The sequence below is a fragment of the Aphelocoma coerulescens genome, chromosome 14 (assembly GCF_041296385.1).
Source record: "Aphelocoma coerulescens isolate FSJ_1873_10779 chromosome 14, UR_Acoe_1.0, whole genome shotgun sequence".
In the NCBI taxonomy this organism is placed as follows: Eukaryota; Metazoa; Chordata; class Aves; order Passeriformes; family Corvidae; genus Aphelocoma; species Aphelocoma coerulescens.
The window spans coordinates 993781-1012264 of NC_091028.1; the positions used below are offsets into that span (position 1 = coordinate 993781).

The window sequence follows — 18484 nt, forward strand, 5'->3', positions numbered from 1 at the left end:
GGGGTGACACACTCAGGAGTGGTTTTCAGAACTCTCCCATCCACAGAGAAGGGTTTGGGGCTGGCCAGGAATCCCTGGAGCCACGTTTTGATGGACTGCTCCTGCTCTGGCTGCTGAGCCCGCACCTGGCCCCAGACCTCCACCAGTGAGCCCACACATGTCAGGTTAAGCTCTGCCAAGAAACAACAGTGCATTTTGGGTGGTGAGAAACCCTCTGGTGTCAGGGATCACATTGCTCCCATGACTTTGTGCCCTCCTGCTCCCATGCTCTTCATCTTTCTCTCCCCACTGCTCTGAAATCATGCTGCCATGCTGCATCACAGGTAACCTGAGCACACGATCAACCTTTCTTTTCGTGACAAAAGGGACTTGAGGTTGTTATCCCACCCAATAGAATACTTTTTTACTACACTTTGTACCTCTACCCACTGGTCAGAATTGACTGAAATTGTTCCACGAGTCAAAAGGGCATTTGGGTGAGGGAGACAGAGCATAGCAGCAAAGTCTTCTCTTCCTTACAAAACCAGCCAAAACCCAGGAGACATTTCTTCCCATCCCTCAAAATCTGTAGTCCCTAAGGCTTCCAGAAGTGACTATTTGGTCTGGATACTTTGAATAAATATGAGTTAGGAACCAGAGTACTCTGGACTGCACAGGGCTGTTTGCTTAGTGGGTTTAGGTTTGTCTGGCAGACACCACAAGGATCAGCAGAGACTGTCATTCCTCATGGGCCCTCCAGCTTGGCCTCAGGAACAGACCGGGTCAGGTTCTCTCCTGCTCCCCTTGCTGAAATCCCAGTGCCTGCCACTGTTCCTCAAGGTCCCCTCACTCCAGTGCCAGCCTGCAGGGTGGGCTGGAGCAGGGCCTGTCCTGATAAGGCAGCTGTGGATGAGCAATTACAGGGAGGAGGGCACTTGAACTGGGCACGAGGAGCCAGGTACCAACCTTGCAGGTAGAGGTCGGAGACACTGCAGGAGCACTCCTCCTCCAAAGAGTTCACCAAGACCCTTCCCAAGCTTTCCAGCATCCTCCTGTGGTGCAGGGTCCACATGGAACAGTCTAGGGGAAGAGGAGATGTGGTTTTTCTGGGTGCAGTTCAGGACTGTTAGTAAGCTCCTGGCTGTGTGCCCTTTCCAAAAGACTTGGCTTCATCCCACCCTCCTCTGCCTCCCACTCTCCTCTGCCTTCCCCTGCCAGGTGAGTCTTTACTTCTGGCCTTCTACCACTGTACAGCAGTTTGGCTCCTTTGGCAGCCTCCTAGAGCTGTGGGGAAGGGCATGTCCCACATCGCACCACAAGGGCCAGTACAGAGCAGGCTCTCATGCTGGGAGAGGAGGGAGAGGCCCACTCTTGCCCCTGTCAGGAGGATGGAAGATGAATCTCCATTTTGCCAGATCTTGGCTACCCCAAGCTGATCCAAGTGTGGCCTTTGTAGAGGCTGGGGACATCCCTGTGCATTTCCTTGCTGACTCTGGGTCAGGACTGAGACACAGGAATTGGTTGCCATAGATGAGCTGAGATGGGAGGGTTTGCTGGCAGTTTCCCTGACTGTGTCCCTGCCACCGTGAGAGACTGGAGCAGGGGGTTTCTGCCATTGCTGCAAATCTAACCCTGCAGAAAGAAATCCTGATCAGGGCTCAGCCCAGCCTGAGCAGAGACAAATGAAATATGTGGCCACCTTCATATCATAGAATCATCACAGAATGGTTTGCTTGGAAGGGACTTTAAAGCTCATCTCATCCCACCCACTGGCATGGGCAGGGACACCTTCCACTAGACCAGGTTCATCCAAGCCCTGTCCAACCTGGCCTTGGACACTTCCAGGGACAGGGCAGCCACAGCTGCTCTGGGCAGCCTGTCCCAACCCCATACAAGCCCATGCTGGAGCTGTAGGTGCAGGTGTTCTCTTGGGATGGCAGCACCACATCCACACATGGGTGTGTGTACCAGTTCTCTCCGGCAGCCGGCTGCCCAACAGCCCCTCTCCCATGCCATGGAAAGCTGAGGTCAGCCCCTGTCCCAGCCCTCCCACCCCAGCCTGGTGGGACACCCCACTCCACTCACTGGCTGTGAGGAAGCAGAGGTGGAGATCCGTGGTGAAGGCGTGCTGGGGACAGCTGTTCCTCACTCCGGGAGAGGGCTCCGAGAGGGCAAACTGCAGTCCTGTGCTGGCATTGCCACAGCGGCTCAGGGACATGGGCCTGTCCCCAGAAGAGTCAAGATTCACCAACATGTCACACACCTTTCTTCCCACCTCCAAATCCCACCCTGGGCCCCAGTTCCTGGCGCTGCTGTGGATGATGGAGAGTTGGCTGGAGCTGAAGTCAGCTTTCACAGAGCCATCGTAGAGATGGGTCCAGCCTACCCCTCCAGCTGGAGAATACGTGAGCTTGGCCAGAGCAAACTTATTTGGTCTGACTGGCTTCTGCAGGAGTAAGATTGCTGCCTCATTACAGGCAGACTCCCACACCTAAGAATTTGTCCTCCAGGATAGAGTTTTCCAAGCTACACAATACCTGCCCCTGCATTTCATTAACGTATTGCTCCCTCTTCACACCAGGAACTTTCCTAGAGAAGTAACCTCACCTGTCACCCTTGCAGGGCACAGTGTAAGCTGGCCCAAGGAAGCCCAGGTGTCCTCCAGCTGTGCCAGGCTCACACGTGTAAACCAAGGCATCTACCAAGTTCTCTGGCATTGCCTTGCTGCCAGCAGGAATCTCATTGGTGCTGTACAAAGCAATAGTGCTGGAGCCTTCACTAGTAGCAGAGATGTTCTTGAAGGTCAGGTTTGTCCCATCTGGAAATGCCAGGGAAATAGATGAGATGAACATCTAGATTAGGCTGAACTTTGAGCCTGACTGGACAAGCTGGCAATGAGGAGAACTCCAAGAACAGAAACGAGAAACAAAGTAATGGTTGTGACCGAGGCCAAATAAAGCTGCAAGGAAGCTGCTTGCTGTGAACATGTTTCCGAAAAGATCAAGGTTCCTCTGAGATGCAGTCCTCTTCATGCAGCCCAGACAGAAATTAAGGTGAACATGAGTAAGAATGTGCCAAGGTGAACAAGATAAAGGAATGTGCTGACAAAGCACCAGCTGAGGACCAGGAGGAGGCAGCACCACTGCAGGGTTCAGTGAGCATCAGTGAGTATGACGTGAGGGAACAACCCACAGCCCTAGTGGGCCCTGCTTCTCCTGAAATCCCCTTGTCTTGGTACCAGCAGAAGGAACTTTTGGTCCTCCCACTCTCCTGCATGGAGAGCTTGGCAGAGGCACAGGGGAGGATTTATCACCTTCTCAGCTGGAGTATGACAGAACAGCCCAGGCAGAACAAATAGAGAAAAAGCAGGAACAAAGGACAGGAAAGGCAAGGCAGAATTGTTCTCCATGTTGTGCACCCTCCTCCATCTGTTTCCTCAAAGCTGCTCAAGCCCCTGCCCATGTGTTTGAAGACAGACCCGTACCAGGTCCATTCTGTCAGACTTACCGTGCCCATGTTCTCCATCCAGCACAAACACCAACAGCCCCGTGGCTCCAACAGTGCCCTGCAAAGGGATGCTGGCTTGTGCCTTCCCCTCCTTCCCTGAGAAAAAGACCAAGCTGAGACCTCTGAGGCTGGTGCCAGGCTTCCCCTCCAGCTCCAGGAAGCGGATGTGGGCAGCGCCGCTGGCCAGGCACAGCTCGCTGATGCGGATGGCAGGGGTGCCCGGCACCGTGGAGCTGCTGCAGAAGTTCTCCCTCAGAGGTGTCACCATGGTCACCTGTGGGGAGACACAAAAGCTGTTGCCACCACTGACACTCCTGTTTTATTCAGGTGGAGACACAGCTCTCACAGCATTACCTCTTGTTCACCTGAACACCTGAGGCTCTCTGGTGAGACAAGAGGGTATAATCACAATCACAAAATGGTTTGGGTTGGAAGGGATCTCAAAGCCCACATGGGCAAGGACACTTTGCACTATCCCAGGTTGCTCCAAGCCCCGTCCAACCTGGCCTTGGACACTGCCAGGGCTGGGGCAGCCTCAGCTGCTCTGGGCACCCTGTGCCAGGGCCTCACCACTCTCACAAGGAAGAATTTCTTCCTAATACCCAACCTAAATCTGCCCTCCTTCATCTTAAGGTCATTCCCCCTTGTCCTGCCCTCCAAAACCTTGCCCAAAGTCCCTCTCCAGTTTTCTTGGAGCCCTTTAGACACTGGAAGGGACCCTAAGGTCTCCCCAGAACCTTCTCTTCTCCAGGCTGAACAACCTCAACTCTCTCAGCCTGGCTTCGTAGGAGAGGGGCTCCATCCCTCAGAGGATGTCTGTGGAGATCTCATTTGGACTTGTTCCAACAGTTCCATGTCTTTCTTTTGCTGGGGGCAACACAGGACATGGTGATTCTGTCTCATGCCAACTGCTCCTCACTTACTATCAGCTCAAGGATTGTCCTGACTGTGGGGTCCCATCACCACACATCCCCATCACCTTTGTCCCATCCTCAGGACTAGGAACACCTCTCTTTCTCTACTGTTGGAAGCACTTCCACACTTGTGTCTACAGTCCGTGGCATCACGTCCTTGGGGCCCATTACCACTACCAATGCATCTCACTCCTCTTCTACATCTGGAACAGTTTTATTGCCTTAGTTTTGGACATCTCTCTGGCATCAGCAGCAGAGCAGCAAAGCCCTCCCTTACCCAGCTTTGTGTAGGACAAGCAGGCACACTCCGCTGTACTCCTTCAGGGCACTCTCTAAAACTAGATATTTTGAAATAAAAAGAAGCAGCTCAAACGAATTAACACAAATCAATCACACCAGTGCTCAAGGCACATCCTTCACACATCAGCCCTGCAGCAAGCTGGGTTTTAGGGACCTGATATGCTATGCCACACACCCTGGCGGTGGCACTAAAGAGAAGGTGACTCCACACCTGGCTCAGGGTAACCTGAGAGTCCAGGATGCTGCCCAAAAGGGAGCTGGTACCCGACCAACAGGCATGTGAGCAGGGCAGGGAGGTGAGGGTGGGCTGGTGGAGCACCAGCAGATGGCAGGAGCTCGATGTGGCACACCAGAAAACACTGTTCTCCTGAATAAAGGACACACTAAAACATGATCACTGTGGAAGGAGAACAGACATTTGCCCTCCTGGTGACTGGAGGGAGAATGGACATCTTCCCACCTGGAAGCTGCTCTGGAGTTTTGTGCTCAGGCTGTGGCAGCGGCTCAGAGACTCATCCTGGGTGCTGTGAGAGTCGTTCTCGTACAGGATGCTCTGCCCTGGCAGCAGCACTCTGAGCAGCTGCTCCCCCTTCTCTGGCACTCGGGATGAGTACACCACGGCATCCAGCAGCCCCCGCGCCGTCACGGCCATGCCCTCTGCGTACAGCGGGGTGCTGCTGTGGTAGAGAGCCACAGCATCTGCCCCATTCTGAATGGTGTTGGGGGGCAGTCTGATCATGGGTGCTGGGCTCATGCTGCTGCTCCCCACCAAGAAGTAACCCAGATTATCTGTGTGGTGTCCAGACAGATCCAGCACCCGGTAGGCCCGGCTGTTTTTCCCATTGTAGAGGACCAGCCAGTATCCCTGGAGGCTGAAGCGTGTCTGTCCAGTGTAGAAGAGTTCAATGTACTCTGCATCCTCTCTTCCCCCGGGGTTGTCTGCGTTCACCTCATTGATGAGTAGCTTGGCCACTTGCACAGAAGGCACTGGAGTCTCTTTGGGTATCTCTGATGGGACCCCTGGAAAGCAAAAATGTCCCAAATATGGGCCTAAGCACTGAGCTCCAAGGAAACAACACAACGTTGCACAGTATTTTGCTGGAATGAGAGACAAAATTTAGCAGAGGACTGAGGATGTTGGCTCACAGTTTTATCATCCATGTCCTTTATAGTCCTTAGGAGTCCAGGCAACACACTGGTTAACACCAGCTGTAACAACAGAGCTCGCTGTTAGTCCAGACATTGAGCAATATGGGCTCTAGTAGCAGGATGTGATGGAATTGGAAGAGATTTTTGCCAGGTTGGGGAAAGGGAAGGAAGGATATTTCCCTCTTCTAGAAGAGCCAGATCCACATGTCCACCCTCAAACACACAGTATCCCCCATCCTGCAGAAATGATCACCAGTACCTGGAGGCAAGTCCAGCACATTCATATCCCTGAGGCAGGACCTTTCTGTTGTGATGTTCCTTCCATCAAAGCTCACAACTCTGGGTGTCTCCAGGAAGGTACTGAAGGCCAGCAGAATGCTGCTCAGCTGCTCCTCTGACCTGGCAGTCAGCAGAGTGGTGAACACAAGCCCCAGGTCCTGGCAGGCTGCTTTTGGCTCTGCAGAGGCAAGCAGAGAACTGCCTCAGTTTCCCCAAGCCACCAAAGACCCACTTTCTCCTGGGAGAGACCCAGAGCTCACCAGCTCATCTCTACCAGAACTGTCCTCATGGTCAGACTGACTTGGGGCAGCTCAGCCCATCAACACAGCACTGGGAGTTCTGCCTGTGCCAAGGGGCACCCTGGGACCAAGCCTGTGTCCAGCTCTGGGATCACCAGCACAGGAAGGACATGGATCTGCTGGAGCAAGTCCAGAGGAAGCCATGAAGATGACTTAGAATCACAGAACCATGGAATGGTTTAGGTTGGAAAGGACCTTAAAGACCATATAGTTTCAATCCTCCTGCCATGGGCAGGATCCACAGATCATATGGATCAGAAGGACAAGTAGACAACAAATTCCCAGTAGAGATGTCAGTCCTACTGCCACCTCTGTGGCTGCCAATGCCCCAGGCCAGAGCAGCTGGTGGTCTGTGTGCTGAGGGAGCTGGGGATGAGATGCTCTGCAGAATGTGGAGGAACAGCACCACGCTCTGCCCAACCCTGGACATCTCTGTCATCAGCATCAAGATCAAATCAGCTGGATCCAAGCTAGGAGGACACAATGTGTGAGGGAACACTGGGCTGAAGATCAGGAACAGGTGGGCATTATCCACTGGAGGTCCCATGACTGCTCTGCTCCTGCCCAGCTCACCTCTGAAGTAGGCAGCAGAGACTCCAACACTGCTGGATGCATCGAGGGCCTGGACTAGAGTCAGCAGAATCTCTTCCTGCTTCAGGAGCCACTCCTGGCAATCTAGGAAACAAAGAGCCCACTGTTACCTGGCCAGTGCCACCTTGGTCAAGGGATACAGCTCATCTGGGATGGGTGCAGCTCCACTCCTGCTTATCATCCAGAGGACCCCAAAAGCTTCTCTTCACCCAGTCAGTTGGAGGTGGGAGGGGAGACTGAGGAAGCTCAGCTTGGCATGGGCTGCCATGAAATTTTTGCAGGCAACTGTCAGGTGTCCTGGTTTTGCTTCCTTTGGGGTTAGTTCACACAACCCAGCAGGACTCTGGGTGGTCACCCTGGCTTTGTGCACATGCTCTGGCCCTCAGGAGGCCCTGCAATAGCAGCCAATGCCCACCTGCTACATGGAGGCAGAAGGAGAGAGCCTGGCTGAAGTGTTTGTTGGGGCAGTCATTGAACATGCCAGGGGTGGGCCTGCTGAAGATGAAGGATGTGGAGTCCCGGGTCACAGAGCAGCAGCTGCACTTGCTCATAGACACGTTTCCTGGCTGATGTCTGCAAGAGACAAACAGGGAGATGACAGAAAACATGACCTGCCAGCTGGAGACATGAGAGCTCTTCACCTACCAGTCACACATGCCTCCACCAGAGAGTGAAACTGTGTTTGAAGTCTTCTCCTTTCACAGGGTTTGGAGATACATCCCATCCTCACCAGTACCTCCTTTTCTCACAAAAAAAACCCCCAACAGTTCAATAAAAACCTGAGAGAGAGAGCATGAGCTTCATACAACCCTTTCTCTTCTAGCATGGGCTGCATTTTCACTGGTCTGAAGACAGGTAAGGTGGTGCAGACACACTTGTGCTCAGCCTGGCACTACAGGGAAGAGCAGTGCGTGCTGCTGGAAAAGCTGAAAAGGCAGCACCTGAGAATGAAATGCTTGAGCAAGAGCCCTCAACTCAAAGGCAAAGATGATGGTCAGAGGCTGGACTAGGTGCCTTTAAAAGTCCCTCCCAACCCCAACTCTTCTGTGATTCTGTGAAGCCCCACCGTGAGGAGCTGCACAGAGCAGAGCTGCTCAGAGCTCCCTGGGGAAGGAGACCACCTCCCCCAGGACCAGGGCCAATCGAGTCTCAGATGTGGGAGCAAGTGGGAGAAAGGAAGGAATAGGAATGTGCTGTGAATGAGTGGTGACCCTGATGTGGCTGTGGGCTACACCCTCTCCTGATGTGGTTGATCACACTGTAGTGTCAAATCGTGTTTTCACAGGCCTATCCAGAAAGGGTGAATCTCCCCCAGCCACTGAGCCAGGACCTTGGTATGGACAGTTTACACCCAGAGGTCAGGTCTGATGCTTGGCCATGCAAACGACAGGCAAGAGTGTGCCCAGATGGTTTTTTGCTTATTGCCTGTCTCTAACACTCCTCGCCCCATCTTCAGGCACTTGGCCCCTCGCTGCCTCTGCTCCTTCACCGCTCCACTGCCCTCTGCCCACTGTGTCCTCTTCCTCCCATTACTTGAACATGCCTAAAATGAGAAGGGAACTGTTCTCACATCTCACAAAAGTCTGAGGATTCTATCATTTCCCCTAACCCACAAAGACAAAAAGGAACCCAAAACTAAAAAAGAAAGTGAGTGAACCCAGAATGAACAGTAATCCTGCTTCCAGTCCTTGGTCTGGATGAAACAGGGATTTCCTCCTGGGTCAGGCAAGCAATGCTGAGGTCCCTTTATCACCCTCATTTTGACCTGAAATTCCATCCTGAAGCTAAGAAAAACCTTTTCTAATTGAAAGCAGTACTGGAGAATTTATTAAATTGGCCATTACACTTTCATAAACAATAAAATATTAATGTTACCACCAGCAATCATCTGATCAGGAAATTCCTCCTCAAGTGCTTAATTCTGCAGCTGTACCAGGACCCATGCGGAGAGGGGAATATCTACGGCCTTAGGTGAGGCTGGGACTCAATATTGCCAAGAGGAGACCCTGGTCTGGAGGTGGCACTTGTCTCCCAGTCCTATCAGGGTTTGGGGCACAAGGCTGCAGTGAGCCCACCTGGCAGGAGCAACTCTAGTGTCCGACTGTCCTCCCAGCCCTGCCCAGCAAGCCTCTCACCGCTTTCCCAGGAGGGCAGGTCTGCCAGGGGTCAGGGTCTGCAGCAGCTCCGGGTCCGGTTCCTCATTGCTCGTGTACACAAAGGCATCCAGCAGGCCGGTCTCCTGCAGCGTTTTCCCTGGGACAAAACTGCTGCTGTGGCCTCTGAAGAGGGCAATGGCATTTGGGCCAGCTCTGAGGACAGGATGGGTGGTGTTCTCTGGGAACGGAAGGTCCACTGCACACCGAGGGAAGGAACAACGAGGGCATGTAAGCAACACCTGGGCAGTACTCACCAACATCTCAATACTCATCATCTGGAGAGCAGCACACAAGGGCCCAGAAGGTGGGTGGGGTTGTCTGGTTAGTACAAATTTGGCATCTGCTGCCCCATCTTTCTGCTCACAAACACTTCTCATGTTCACTCAGCCTGAATTTCTCCATTCATGGCCAGTTTCACGATGTGGAGGAGGCTGGAGGGGGAAATCTGAGCAGAGTTCATCCTGCTGTTCTGCTTCTGTGAGCAGAGCGCTGATCCACGTGTGAACAGGCATCCTGGGAAGCCAGCACTGATGGGGCCTTGTCTACAGTAACATTAATTTTTAATTCTAAAGAGATCTGCACACTTGACTAACCTTTCAGGTAGCAGTTAGTACACAACAGTATTTAAGAATTTACACTTTACTCTAGCATTTAGCAGTCCGTGGTTTTTACAAACACAAACTACACACACATACAGCCAAGGCCCAGGACACCAGCACACAGAATTAAGGCGGAGGTTTGGTGGAGTTTTGCAATTTTATGAGCTTCCTAATTTCTTTCCTTCTATTTACTGTTCCCTTCACAAGCTGTTTCTCCAGGAGGAACTGCTGAGGGCATTCAAGAAACAGGCTTCTGGTATTTCAATACTTCTGGCTCTATAAATGGCTCCAGGGAACAAACATTAAAGAAGGAATTGCAAGAAAGGCAGAAGGGTAAGGAGAAGTGGTTACTCCTTGAGAAGTGCCTACAGACACTTGCATACCGAGGGACAGCCCTGTGCCTCAGTCCTGATGTACCCCTGCCTAGGGAAGCTGTGGCTGCCCCATCCCTGGAGGTGTCCAAGGCCAGGCTGGAAGGTGTCCCTATAGCAGAGGGATGGGACAAGATGAGCTTTAAGGTCCCTCCCAACCCAAACCGTTCAGGGATTCAGTTGAAAGTTTCCACACTGGCATCTGTCAAGGGAGGACTTTTACTCCAGTGCTCTCACAGCTTTAAGTTCTCCCAGTATGAGGCAGACAAGCTGTTCAAAGACAGGACTAGAAGCTGGGGCCTTTTTATGAGTTTCTGTCCCAAATCTGAAGTGATCAAATTAAATCAGCTTCTCACAGAGTGCTCAGCATGGAGTCACTATAAAAATGCCTTTTAAAATTATTAAAATACGATCATACAGTGTCATTGGGTGGAATGAAGAAAAACCTTCCCTAAACTGCTTGAGACATCTTAACAAAGCCTCATCAGAAAAAAAGTCAAAGCCTATCCCCAGTCACCTCCTTGACTAGTATGAGCCTTGAGGAAGAGTAAAACACAACCCTTACAAATTTCCTTGTTAGTCTGAAAGCTGGTTGTGTTTTCACATTGCTTTCCTTGACCCCCCTGGTTGTTTACTGCTCACAGCCCAACTCAGAGGGAAAATTAGAACACCTTTCCTGGGGAAAAAACCGAGTTGAAGTGAACAATCAGCTCTTTTACATGTGCTGGAATAATATTTGGTGCAGTTTGAATTGTAAGGAGTTCAACTGTTTAAAGAAGTTTTAGTTGTCAGAGTACTTTAATGGGAACCAGCTTTGTACAGGATGACTGTACTCCCAGAAATCATGAGTCAGTGAGTTACACAAGACATCTGCAGAGTCAGCATCCCCAGAATCTTCTTTTGAGGTGCCCAAAATAATGAAATATTTCTTCCTTCTCTGGTGGCCTGGAAGAAATTGAGACCACTGGGAGGAAGTTTAGAGGGCAGCTACACACAGCTGGCACGTGTGTGACCTGTGCTTGCAGCTGGTGCCATGGAAGCAAAGCCCTTGTGGTTTTTCTAAGGAGAGTGTGTGTATTCGCTGTGGGTGACCCCCGTGTTCCACACAGAGAAGGGGGACACTTCCAGGAGATGTAACACAACCAGGGGTGGTGGCAGGGTGGCTGCAGGGCTGGGAGCAGAACTGTGTCTTCCCAAGAAGCAAAGAAAACATGGGCTTGGGACCTCCATCAGGTCCCTAACCTGGGGCTCTGCAGGTCTGCCACTGCCACACCACCTCCTCTTGTTGGCCCTGAAAGTGCCTCCTTTTGCTGCCCCTTAGCTCTTGCACCAGGAGGAAGGGTAAGCAATCAAGCCCTGTTCGCTTCCTTAGGGCTGCTCACATCTCTGAAACCTCTGCCAGGGCACTCCTCAGCTTTCCCTTTTCTTTCTTCTGGGGAAGCATTTCCACAGCACTTCCCATCCTAGCTGACCTGACTGAATGCCTCCAATCCTAATACATCCTTTTTGAGATTGATGTATTGAACCACACAAGGCACAGTTAAACATCCAAGCAAACCATGAATTTGTACAGAGGCACAAAAGATGTCCTCTGTTCTTTCCTCTTCTCCTAATAATTTCTGATATTCACTTTGCTTTCTATAATTAGTTTTTCAATAATTTCTAACATTTAATTTGCTTTTTTATTTGCCACTGAGTTCTGAGTCACATTTTCATGGCTCTCTCAGAATGCCAAGCAACAATAAACTCAACAGCATCCCCCAGCCCCAAGCCTGGCTGATGGCTCCTCCAGCCCTGAGCTTGTCACCCACACACGGTCCTTACCTGGGGCTTTGCTGTGGGCTGGGCCGATCAGGAGGAGCCCGTCTGGGGAGGTTTGGCCACAGACATCCATAGTGAAATACACGTCTTTGGTCTGACCATCAATCAGTACCAGGACAATGTCCCTCAGCACGGTGGAGTGGGGACCCTGGAGCTCTATGAACTCAAACTCGCCAGAAGGAGCAGCAGGAAGGACCTCACTGATCAGGACAGCAGAGGAGTTCAGCTCAGGAGTCAGGATGCAGTGGTTCTCCCTGCCTGGCGTGGGCACCGCCACTTGGAAGATCCACTGAGAATCTGCCCCACGGCACCTCTCTATTGACTCATCCACAGCCCTGAAGGTGGGGTCCTCCAGGAAAGCCTCTCTGCCAGGGGTCAGCACCCTGACCAGAGTGTCTGCTCTGTCTGTCTTCTTAGTCTTATGGACCAGGGCATCTACCAGTCCATAGCTCGTGACGCTCATGCCCTCTTTGTAGTTCCCTTTTCCATAGTAGAGAGCAATGGCATCGGGGCCGTTCTGGATGGTGTTCTTAGGGATCACCAGGGCAGGGTTCAGGGAAGAGGAGCCAATGAGAAAGAGCCCTTGGCTGTTGGTGACTTTGCCCTGGAGGTTCAGCACCTTGTACGCTCGGTTCCCGTTGCCGTTGTACAAGACCAGGTAGTAGCCATCCAGGTGGGCTGTTTGCCCACTGGTGTGATAGAGCTCCACAAACTCAGCAGTGTCCACTCCTGGGCTGTCAGCATTGACTTCGTTGATCAGGAGGGTGTGCTCGGTTTCCTGGTCCCTGGCAGGTTTTATGAGATTTTGAGCAGCACCCTTGGGAAAGCAGAGGTACACAAGTACCATGAATCCAATGTGCCAGGTATCTCCCATGGTGAAGGTTGGGATTTTTGTTACAGTTCAAGTCTAGAGAGAGAGCCTGTCCTCCTCTCAGCCACAAACAGGGCACAGGAGGAAGCTACCACAGGCTGTGCAGGACAGGAATGTGCAGCCTCTGACCTGGGTGCTCACTGGCAGAGGCACTGGCAGAGGCAGGCACCCTTCTTCATGGAGTTCAGGTTTGCCAAACAAAACATCAATCCCACACAAATCTGAGGGGTATGGCTTGAACAAGAGATTTCCCAGCTCAGGTCCTTTAAATCGGGGGGGAGGATGTGGGAAGAAAGAAGAATTGTGTTAGGAAACATAGAAACACACCAGTGACATTTAACAGCCTTAAAGCCCCATAATTTCCCCTCTGTGTTTCTTCAGAGGTTTGTTCAATGGGGCAAACCCAGAAGTCTGCAGTGTTCAGCATCCTGAGACTTGGGTGAACAATGGAAATTTCAGGTATGAGTGTTAACAGTTATTTCCCTGAGTCCAATTCATTCCATGGAAATTAACACAAAATGGCACAAAGATGATAGTAACCATCTTCTTCACCAAGGTTCCAGCAGGGAAAGAGAGTCCACAGAGAGTGTGGATTCCTGTCACACACATGGCAGAGCAGGTCCACTGACCCCCACACCAACCAACCCAGCTGCAGCTCCTGCAGATGCAGAGGCTGTAGAATATGCAGTAGGGATGAACCAGCAATTTAAGATGTTTGGGAAAATAGTGAGATTTGTTTTCCCATTTCCAGAGCTTTTTCCCCAAACATCCATATCATCACCTGCTGAGTTTTGGTGACCTTCCTGGAGCCCTTGGCCAGTAGAGATCAAACCTGGGGAGGGTTCCAGCCCATGCAATGGTACCAGCACAGTAAGGACCTGCTGCCTTCCTGTGCTCCAGGGCCACATCCATGTGAGGGGACAGATCATGAATGCACCCAACCCTCCAGCTGCTTAAAATCAGGGCTGCTGACCACAGCAGCCCCAGGGCGTGGACGCTTGTGATCTTTTCTAGGTGAGTGCCAACTGCAGTGGGACACAGCATCACATGCTTCAGCTATGGCTGCAAGCGCCCAGGCTGGTGAGCGAGCCTGTGGCCCCACTGCCACGGCCACCTGAGCTGATGCCAGGGCTGGTGTTTGCTCACCGACGTGAGGAATCAGCAGTAACTCCAGAGAACGAAGCTGACAGCAATTCCACAAAGAGCAGGCCCCGACGGAGAGGGGCCCCCCGTGCCTTGGAGGGCCCCACAGCCGCTCTCAGAACACAGAGGGTGAGGACCCCCCCACCACCACACACTTTCTGCCTCCCCTACGCACCCAGCCCAGCGCTGTTCTCCCTTCCAGGCGCAGATCATGCCCAAAATCACCATCCACGTTCCCCTCTGGCAGGCTCTTGCTCCTGCCCAGTCTTCAAAGGAAAAGGAACTGGACTGGATTCTCTCCCCAAATCCACACCCACGTGGTGCCAAATTTCCACCACCTCTCGCTATTTCAGGTAAAGGTAGGAGGAAAAGAGGAGGAACACAGAGGTTCTGTCCAGGGGCGGGCGTGGGACGGAAGAAAACCCACCAGGAATGGGAGAAACAGCAGGATAAAAAATACACACATCCCCCACAGCTGGGCAGGCTGGAAGGGCAGGGGCGGGACTCTCGAGAGGAGGGGGCAGCTGCCGAAGGGGATGAGAAGGAATGGGGACAGGGATGGGACGGGACAAGCCCCCGGGGGTCGCTCGACCCCACCGGCCGCGCACTCACCGCCGCTCGCTGCCGCCGATGGGGCCGGTCCGGGGAGGGCGGGGCGGGCGAGGAACGGGAGGAGGAGGCGGTGAACGGGGAGCGGCTCACGGGCTCCCTTCCGAAAGCGAGTTCGCTCGTCCCCGTGTCCAGGAGATCCCGCTCTGGCTTTTCACAGCTCTTTTCCCGAGGTGGGGTGGGTGGATGGACGGAGGAATGGATGCGCTCCCAGAAAGCCAAGTGCATCGCGGCTGCGTGGGCAGCAGGGCAGGAGCACCCTCTGCTCCACTCCGGTGAATTCCCACCTGCAGAGCTGCCTCTGGAGTCTCAACCGCAGAAGGACGTGGAGCTGCTGGAGCCAGTCCAGAGGAGGCCACGGAGATGCCCAAGGGCTGGAGCCCCTCTGCTCTGGAGCCTGGCTGGGAGAGCTGGGGGTGCTCACGTGGAGAGGAGGAGGAGAACTTAGGAGAGTTCTAAGGAGAACTTAGAGCCCCTCCCAGTGACTAAAGGGGCTCCAGGAGCGCTGGAGAGAGAGTGTGGACAAGAGTGTGGAGGGACAGGACAAGAGGGAATGGCTTTAAACTGAAAAAGGCAAGATTCAAATGGCATATTAGGAAAAAATTCTTCCCTGTGAGGGTGGGCAGGCCCTGGCACAGGGTGCCCAGAGAAGCTGTGGCTGCCCCTGGATCCCTGGCAGTGTCCAAGGCCAGGTTGGACGGGGCTTGGAGCACCCTGGGACAGTGGAAGCTGTCCTTGCCCATGGCAGGCTTTTAGAACAAGATGGTCTTTAAGGTCCCTTCTCACCAAACCAGTCTGTGATTCTCTGATCTTATGGATGGATGGACAAAGGGATGTTCACTGGTCTCACATCCATTCCCTCATCCCACTGGACTCCCCAGTCAGAACTAGCACAGCTTCCTGGATGACATCGTGTCTGTCCTTGCACCAGCCTCAGAGGCTGAGCCAGGAGCTGAAGGGCTGCACAGTGGTGCCAGGAGGCTGTGCCCAGCCTGCCCCAGTGACACTGGCAGAGCTTTCCCATGGCACTGTTCCCTGCAGCCTCCAAGAGCCGCTGTGATGTTCCTGCTGGGCAGGATCCAGTGCCCAGGCTGTCTGGGTGCAGAGGAAGAGCAAACACCATTGCACAGCTCCCAGCATGTCTGGCCAGGGGAGCTTGAAGCCCCTCCAAGCTGCACTGGGATCCTGTTCCCTGGGAGATGGGGAGGGGGCAGGCCTGGCCTTCCTCTTCCTCCCCATCAACTCTCAGGTCGTCCTCCCTGGATCTGCTCATGGGGCTGCCCAGCACTGCTCCCTGCATCCCCATATGGGGAGATGTGTGTGACTATTGCCTCACTGTGCCACACACAGGGACTGGAGGGAGGAGGAGATCCTGTGGGCACCGTTTGGGCCTGGACTTGGTGCCAAACACTCGCTTGATGCAGCAGCTGCTCCTGCTGCTAGCCCAGATCCAACTCCTGCTCATGACTCAGCAGCCTGGTGTCTTCCTCTTCTATTTGCTTCAGAGCAAGTGAGAAACTCTTCCAGAGGGACCATGTTTGTCCCCAGTCTTGCCAGCTGGGCTGAGTGGACTTCTGCCCCCGCAGCCTCAGTGTCCTCATGGGATCCACAGTAATTCCCCTACAGTGCTCCTTGGAGTGTAAAACAATGCCAGGGCATCTGTGCCTAGGGAGGGAGGAGCAGGATGAGCTTTCCCAGTGACCCAGGTACAGTCTCAGGCAGTGTGGAGTCTGATGAGTGGTGCTGGGGCAGTTCCCACCCTGGACTTGAGCAAAACAAACTCCCTGAGCACGGTAGAGCTGAGTGCTGGCCCTGAGTGCTCTGTGGGGCTTCTCCATGACAGGGTAGTGAAGTCAATAATCCCTCTGCGAGGGTTTATTTAGTTGAGCTATCACAGTTTTGAGCCATGGTACTTTTGCAATCGTGAGGCTTTAGAATTACAAAGGGCGGAGGAAAGGAAACACCCTTACCCAGAAGGGCCCTGACTCATCCCTTGCTGGATCCACATGGTGCAGTCAGGAGTCGGTGACTCCCTGTCATGCCTGTAGTGGGTCCCAGACCTGCTCTGGTCCCTGTGTGCTCCACTTCCTTCAGCCACTGTTGCTCTGTGCCAGCAGACTCACTTCGTGGTGGGGAGCTCCTGGATCCCCAGGAAGCTGCTACCTCTCATCAGGTCCTTCTCCACCCACACCATGGCCCAGCAGCCAGTGGAGAGGCAAAGCCAGGTGAGCCTTGAGAAGAGACCAAACACCCTGCCGGGAGGTGAAGGGAGCCTCTGCGGAGCTGCCACCGTGTGGGGCTGCTGCTCATGCAATGAGCAGGGACTGGTGAGGGAGAGCTGGGTCCCCAGAGAGAAGAGCAGAGGTGATGGGCAGCACCTCCTGTCCATGGCCACTGTGCTCAAGCAAGTGGGCTGATGCCAAAATTCCCTTTGTGTCCAGTCTGGCTGGGAGGTGGGTCTGCAGTGCAGGGCAGCTCTGGGCCATGGAGGCACCAGGAGGAAAGCTGCAGGTCTCACTGCTTTGTGGGGTCCACATCTGCTGGGTGGGCTGTGCACAGTCATGGCTGCGCTCGCCAACCTCCAGGGCAGGCAGGACTCAGAGGGTCAAGCACGTACAGCCCTGCCAAACCTTTAACCCCTTCACTGGGACATCTCACTGCTGGAATGTGTATCCTACCCGTGTTCTGAACAGGCTCTGCCGGTCAGGCTGTTAAAAACAGGAAACCCCAGGAAAATGCTGTACGAGGGCACACTTTTCTCATGGCAGAAATACCCCCTTGGCAGAGGAAGCTGCTTTGTTCAGGTGCTGGGGTGGAGGGTCTTATTGTGGGGAGATCAGAGATGGCTGATCCTGAGTGCACAGGGGACAAACAGGAGCATCTGTTGGTGCTGCAGAGGCTGGGGGCCACTGGTGGGACCTGTGCAGGACCAGCAGCAGCAGAACCATCTCCAGCAAAGCCCCTGGGGGTACGTGGCCAAGTCTGTGTCCAGCATGGTGCGCTGGACCACTCTTACCCTGGCCCAGACTGGGCATGTGAGGTGTCGCTGCTGGGCTCGGGAGGTGGCAGCGCTGAGCTCAGACCCGGCACAAGGCACGACAAGGGCTGCGGTGACAGCAGCCGCCGTGAGCCTGCCTGGGGCGGGTGCCCGGCCGTGGGCACTCCCCGCTGCCCAGCAGCACCGAGGGGTGTGGAGGGCTCCCTGCGGCCACGTCGCATGCGGACGGTCCGCTGTGGCCGTGGGTGGTCCATCCTGCTGGTGGGGTGGCCAGGGCAGAGCTGCCGGTGGCACAAGGAGCAGGACAGGGCGCGGGGAGCTCAGCCCAGCGAGGGGCGCAGGCACAGAGCTCGGGTTCATTGCCTTTGCTCCAAACGTTCTGTACAAGGAATAAGCCGACTCCGCGGCAGGCGCGGGCGCACAGGACACACATTCCTGCCACCCTGGCACTCGGCCCTGCAGGGCGGGGCTGCGCTGAAGCCCCTCAGCCATCGCTGCTGCGGTGCCCGTGGGCTCCCGGGCTGTGCCCCGCCAGCTCCTGCAGCCGCCGCCAGCAAATGTCCGGCGGCGGGGACAGCAGTGCCCGGACTCTGCTCTGCTGTCACGACAGAGCCGCCTCTGCGCTCCCGCCCTGCAGGTACGGGACGATTTCATCCTGTGGCCACCCTACACGGCCCGACGCCCCCGAGCCAGCGAGCGCTGCCGCTGCGGCTGCTCCGCAAAGCGAGTCCGACGCGCGCTGCCCTCCCACGCCCGGAGACGCTCTCGCTGCGCACAACAAAGCGCTTTGGGGGTGCTGACCTGTCCCTTGCAGGCTCTTACAGCTGGGGCAGGGGGACGTACCAGTGTCTGGCTGAGGTGTGAGGTCTCAGGGGGGTTTTACAGCACCCGCCAGGAG

The 18484-nt window shown here is 54.2% G+C and overlaps 1 protein-coding gene across 1 annotated transcript; it reads right to left on the reverse strand.

The window, feature by feature from the left end:
* Positions 1-2582: 2582 nt before the first annotated feature.
* On the reverse strand, positions 2583-14816 carry LOC138118920 (uncharacterized). The gene is made up of 9 exons (XM_069030249.1): positions 14592-14816; positions 11969-12782; positions 9154-9370; positions 7434-7591; positions 7001-7102; positions 6109-6306; positions 5161-5720; positions 3487-3760; positions 2583-2797 (listed from the first exon to the last, which is right to left on the reverse strand). Exons 1-9 carry the CDS (start codon positions 14814-14816, stop codon positions 2583-2585), a joined length of 2763 nt encoding a protein of 920 aa, XP_068886350.1.
* Positions 14817-18484: the final 3668 nt, after the last annotated feature.

Bases quoted from the DNA above. Each gene is read 5' to 3' on its own strand.
- LOC138118920 (XM_069030249.1), bottom strand. From the start codon at position 14,816: ATGCACTTGGCTTTCTGGGAGCGCATCCATTCCTCCGTCCATCCACCC. The intron at 5,721-6,108 runs GTACTGGTGATC...TTTGCTTTCCAG, and splicing joins TGTGCTGGACTTGCCTCCAG to GGGTCCCATCAGAGATACCC. The intron at 2,798-3,486 runs GTAAGTCTGACA...TGGCATTTCCAG, and splicing joins GGATGGAGAACATGGGCACG to ATGGGACAAACCTGACCTTC.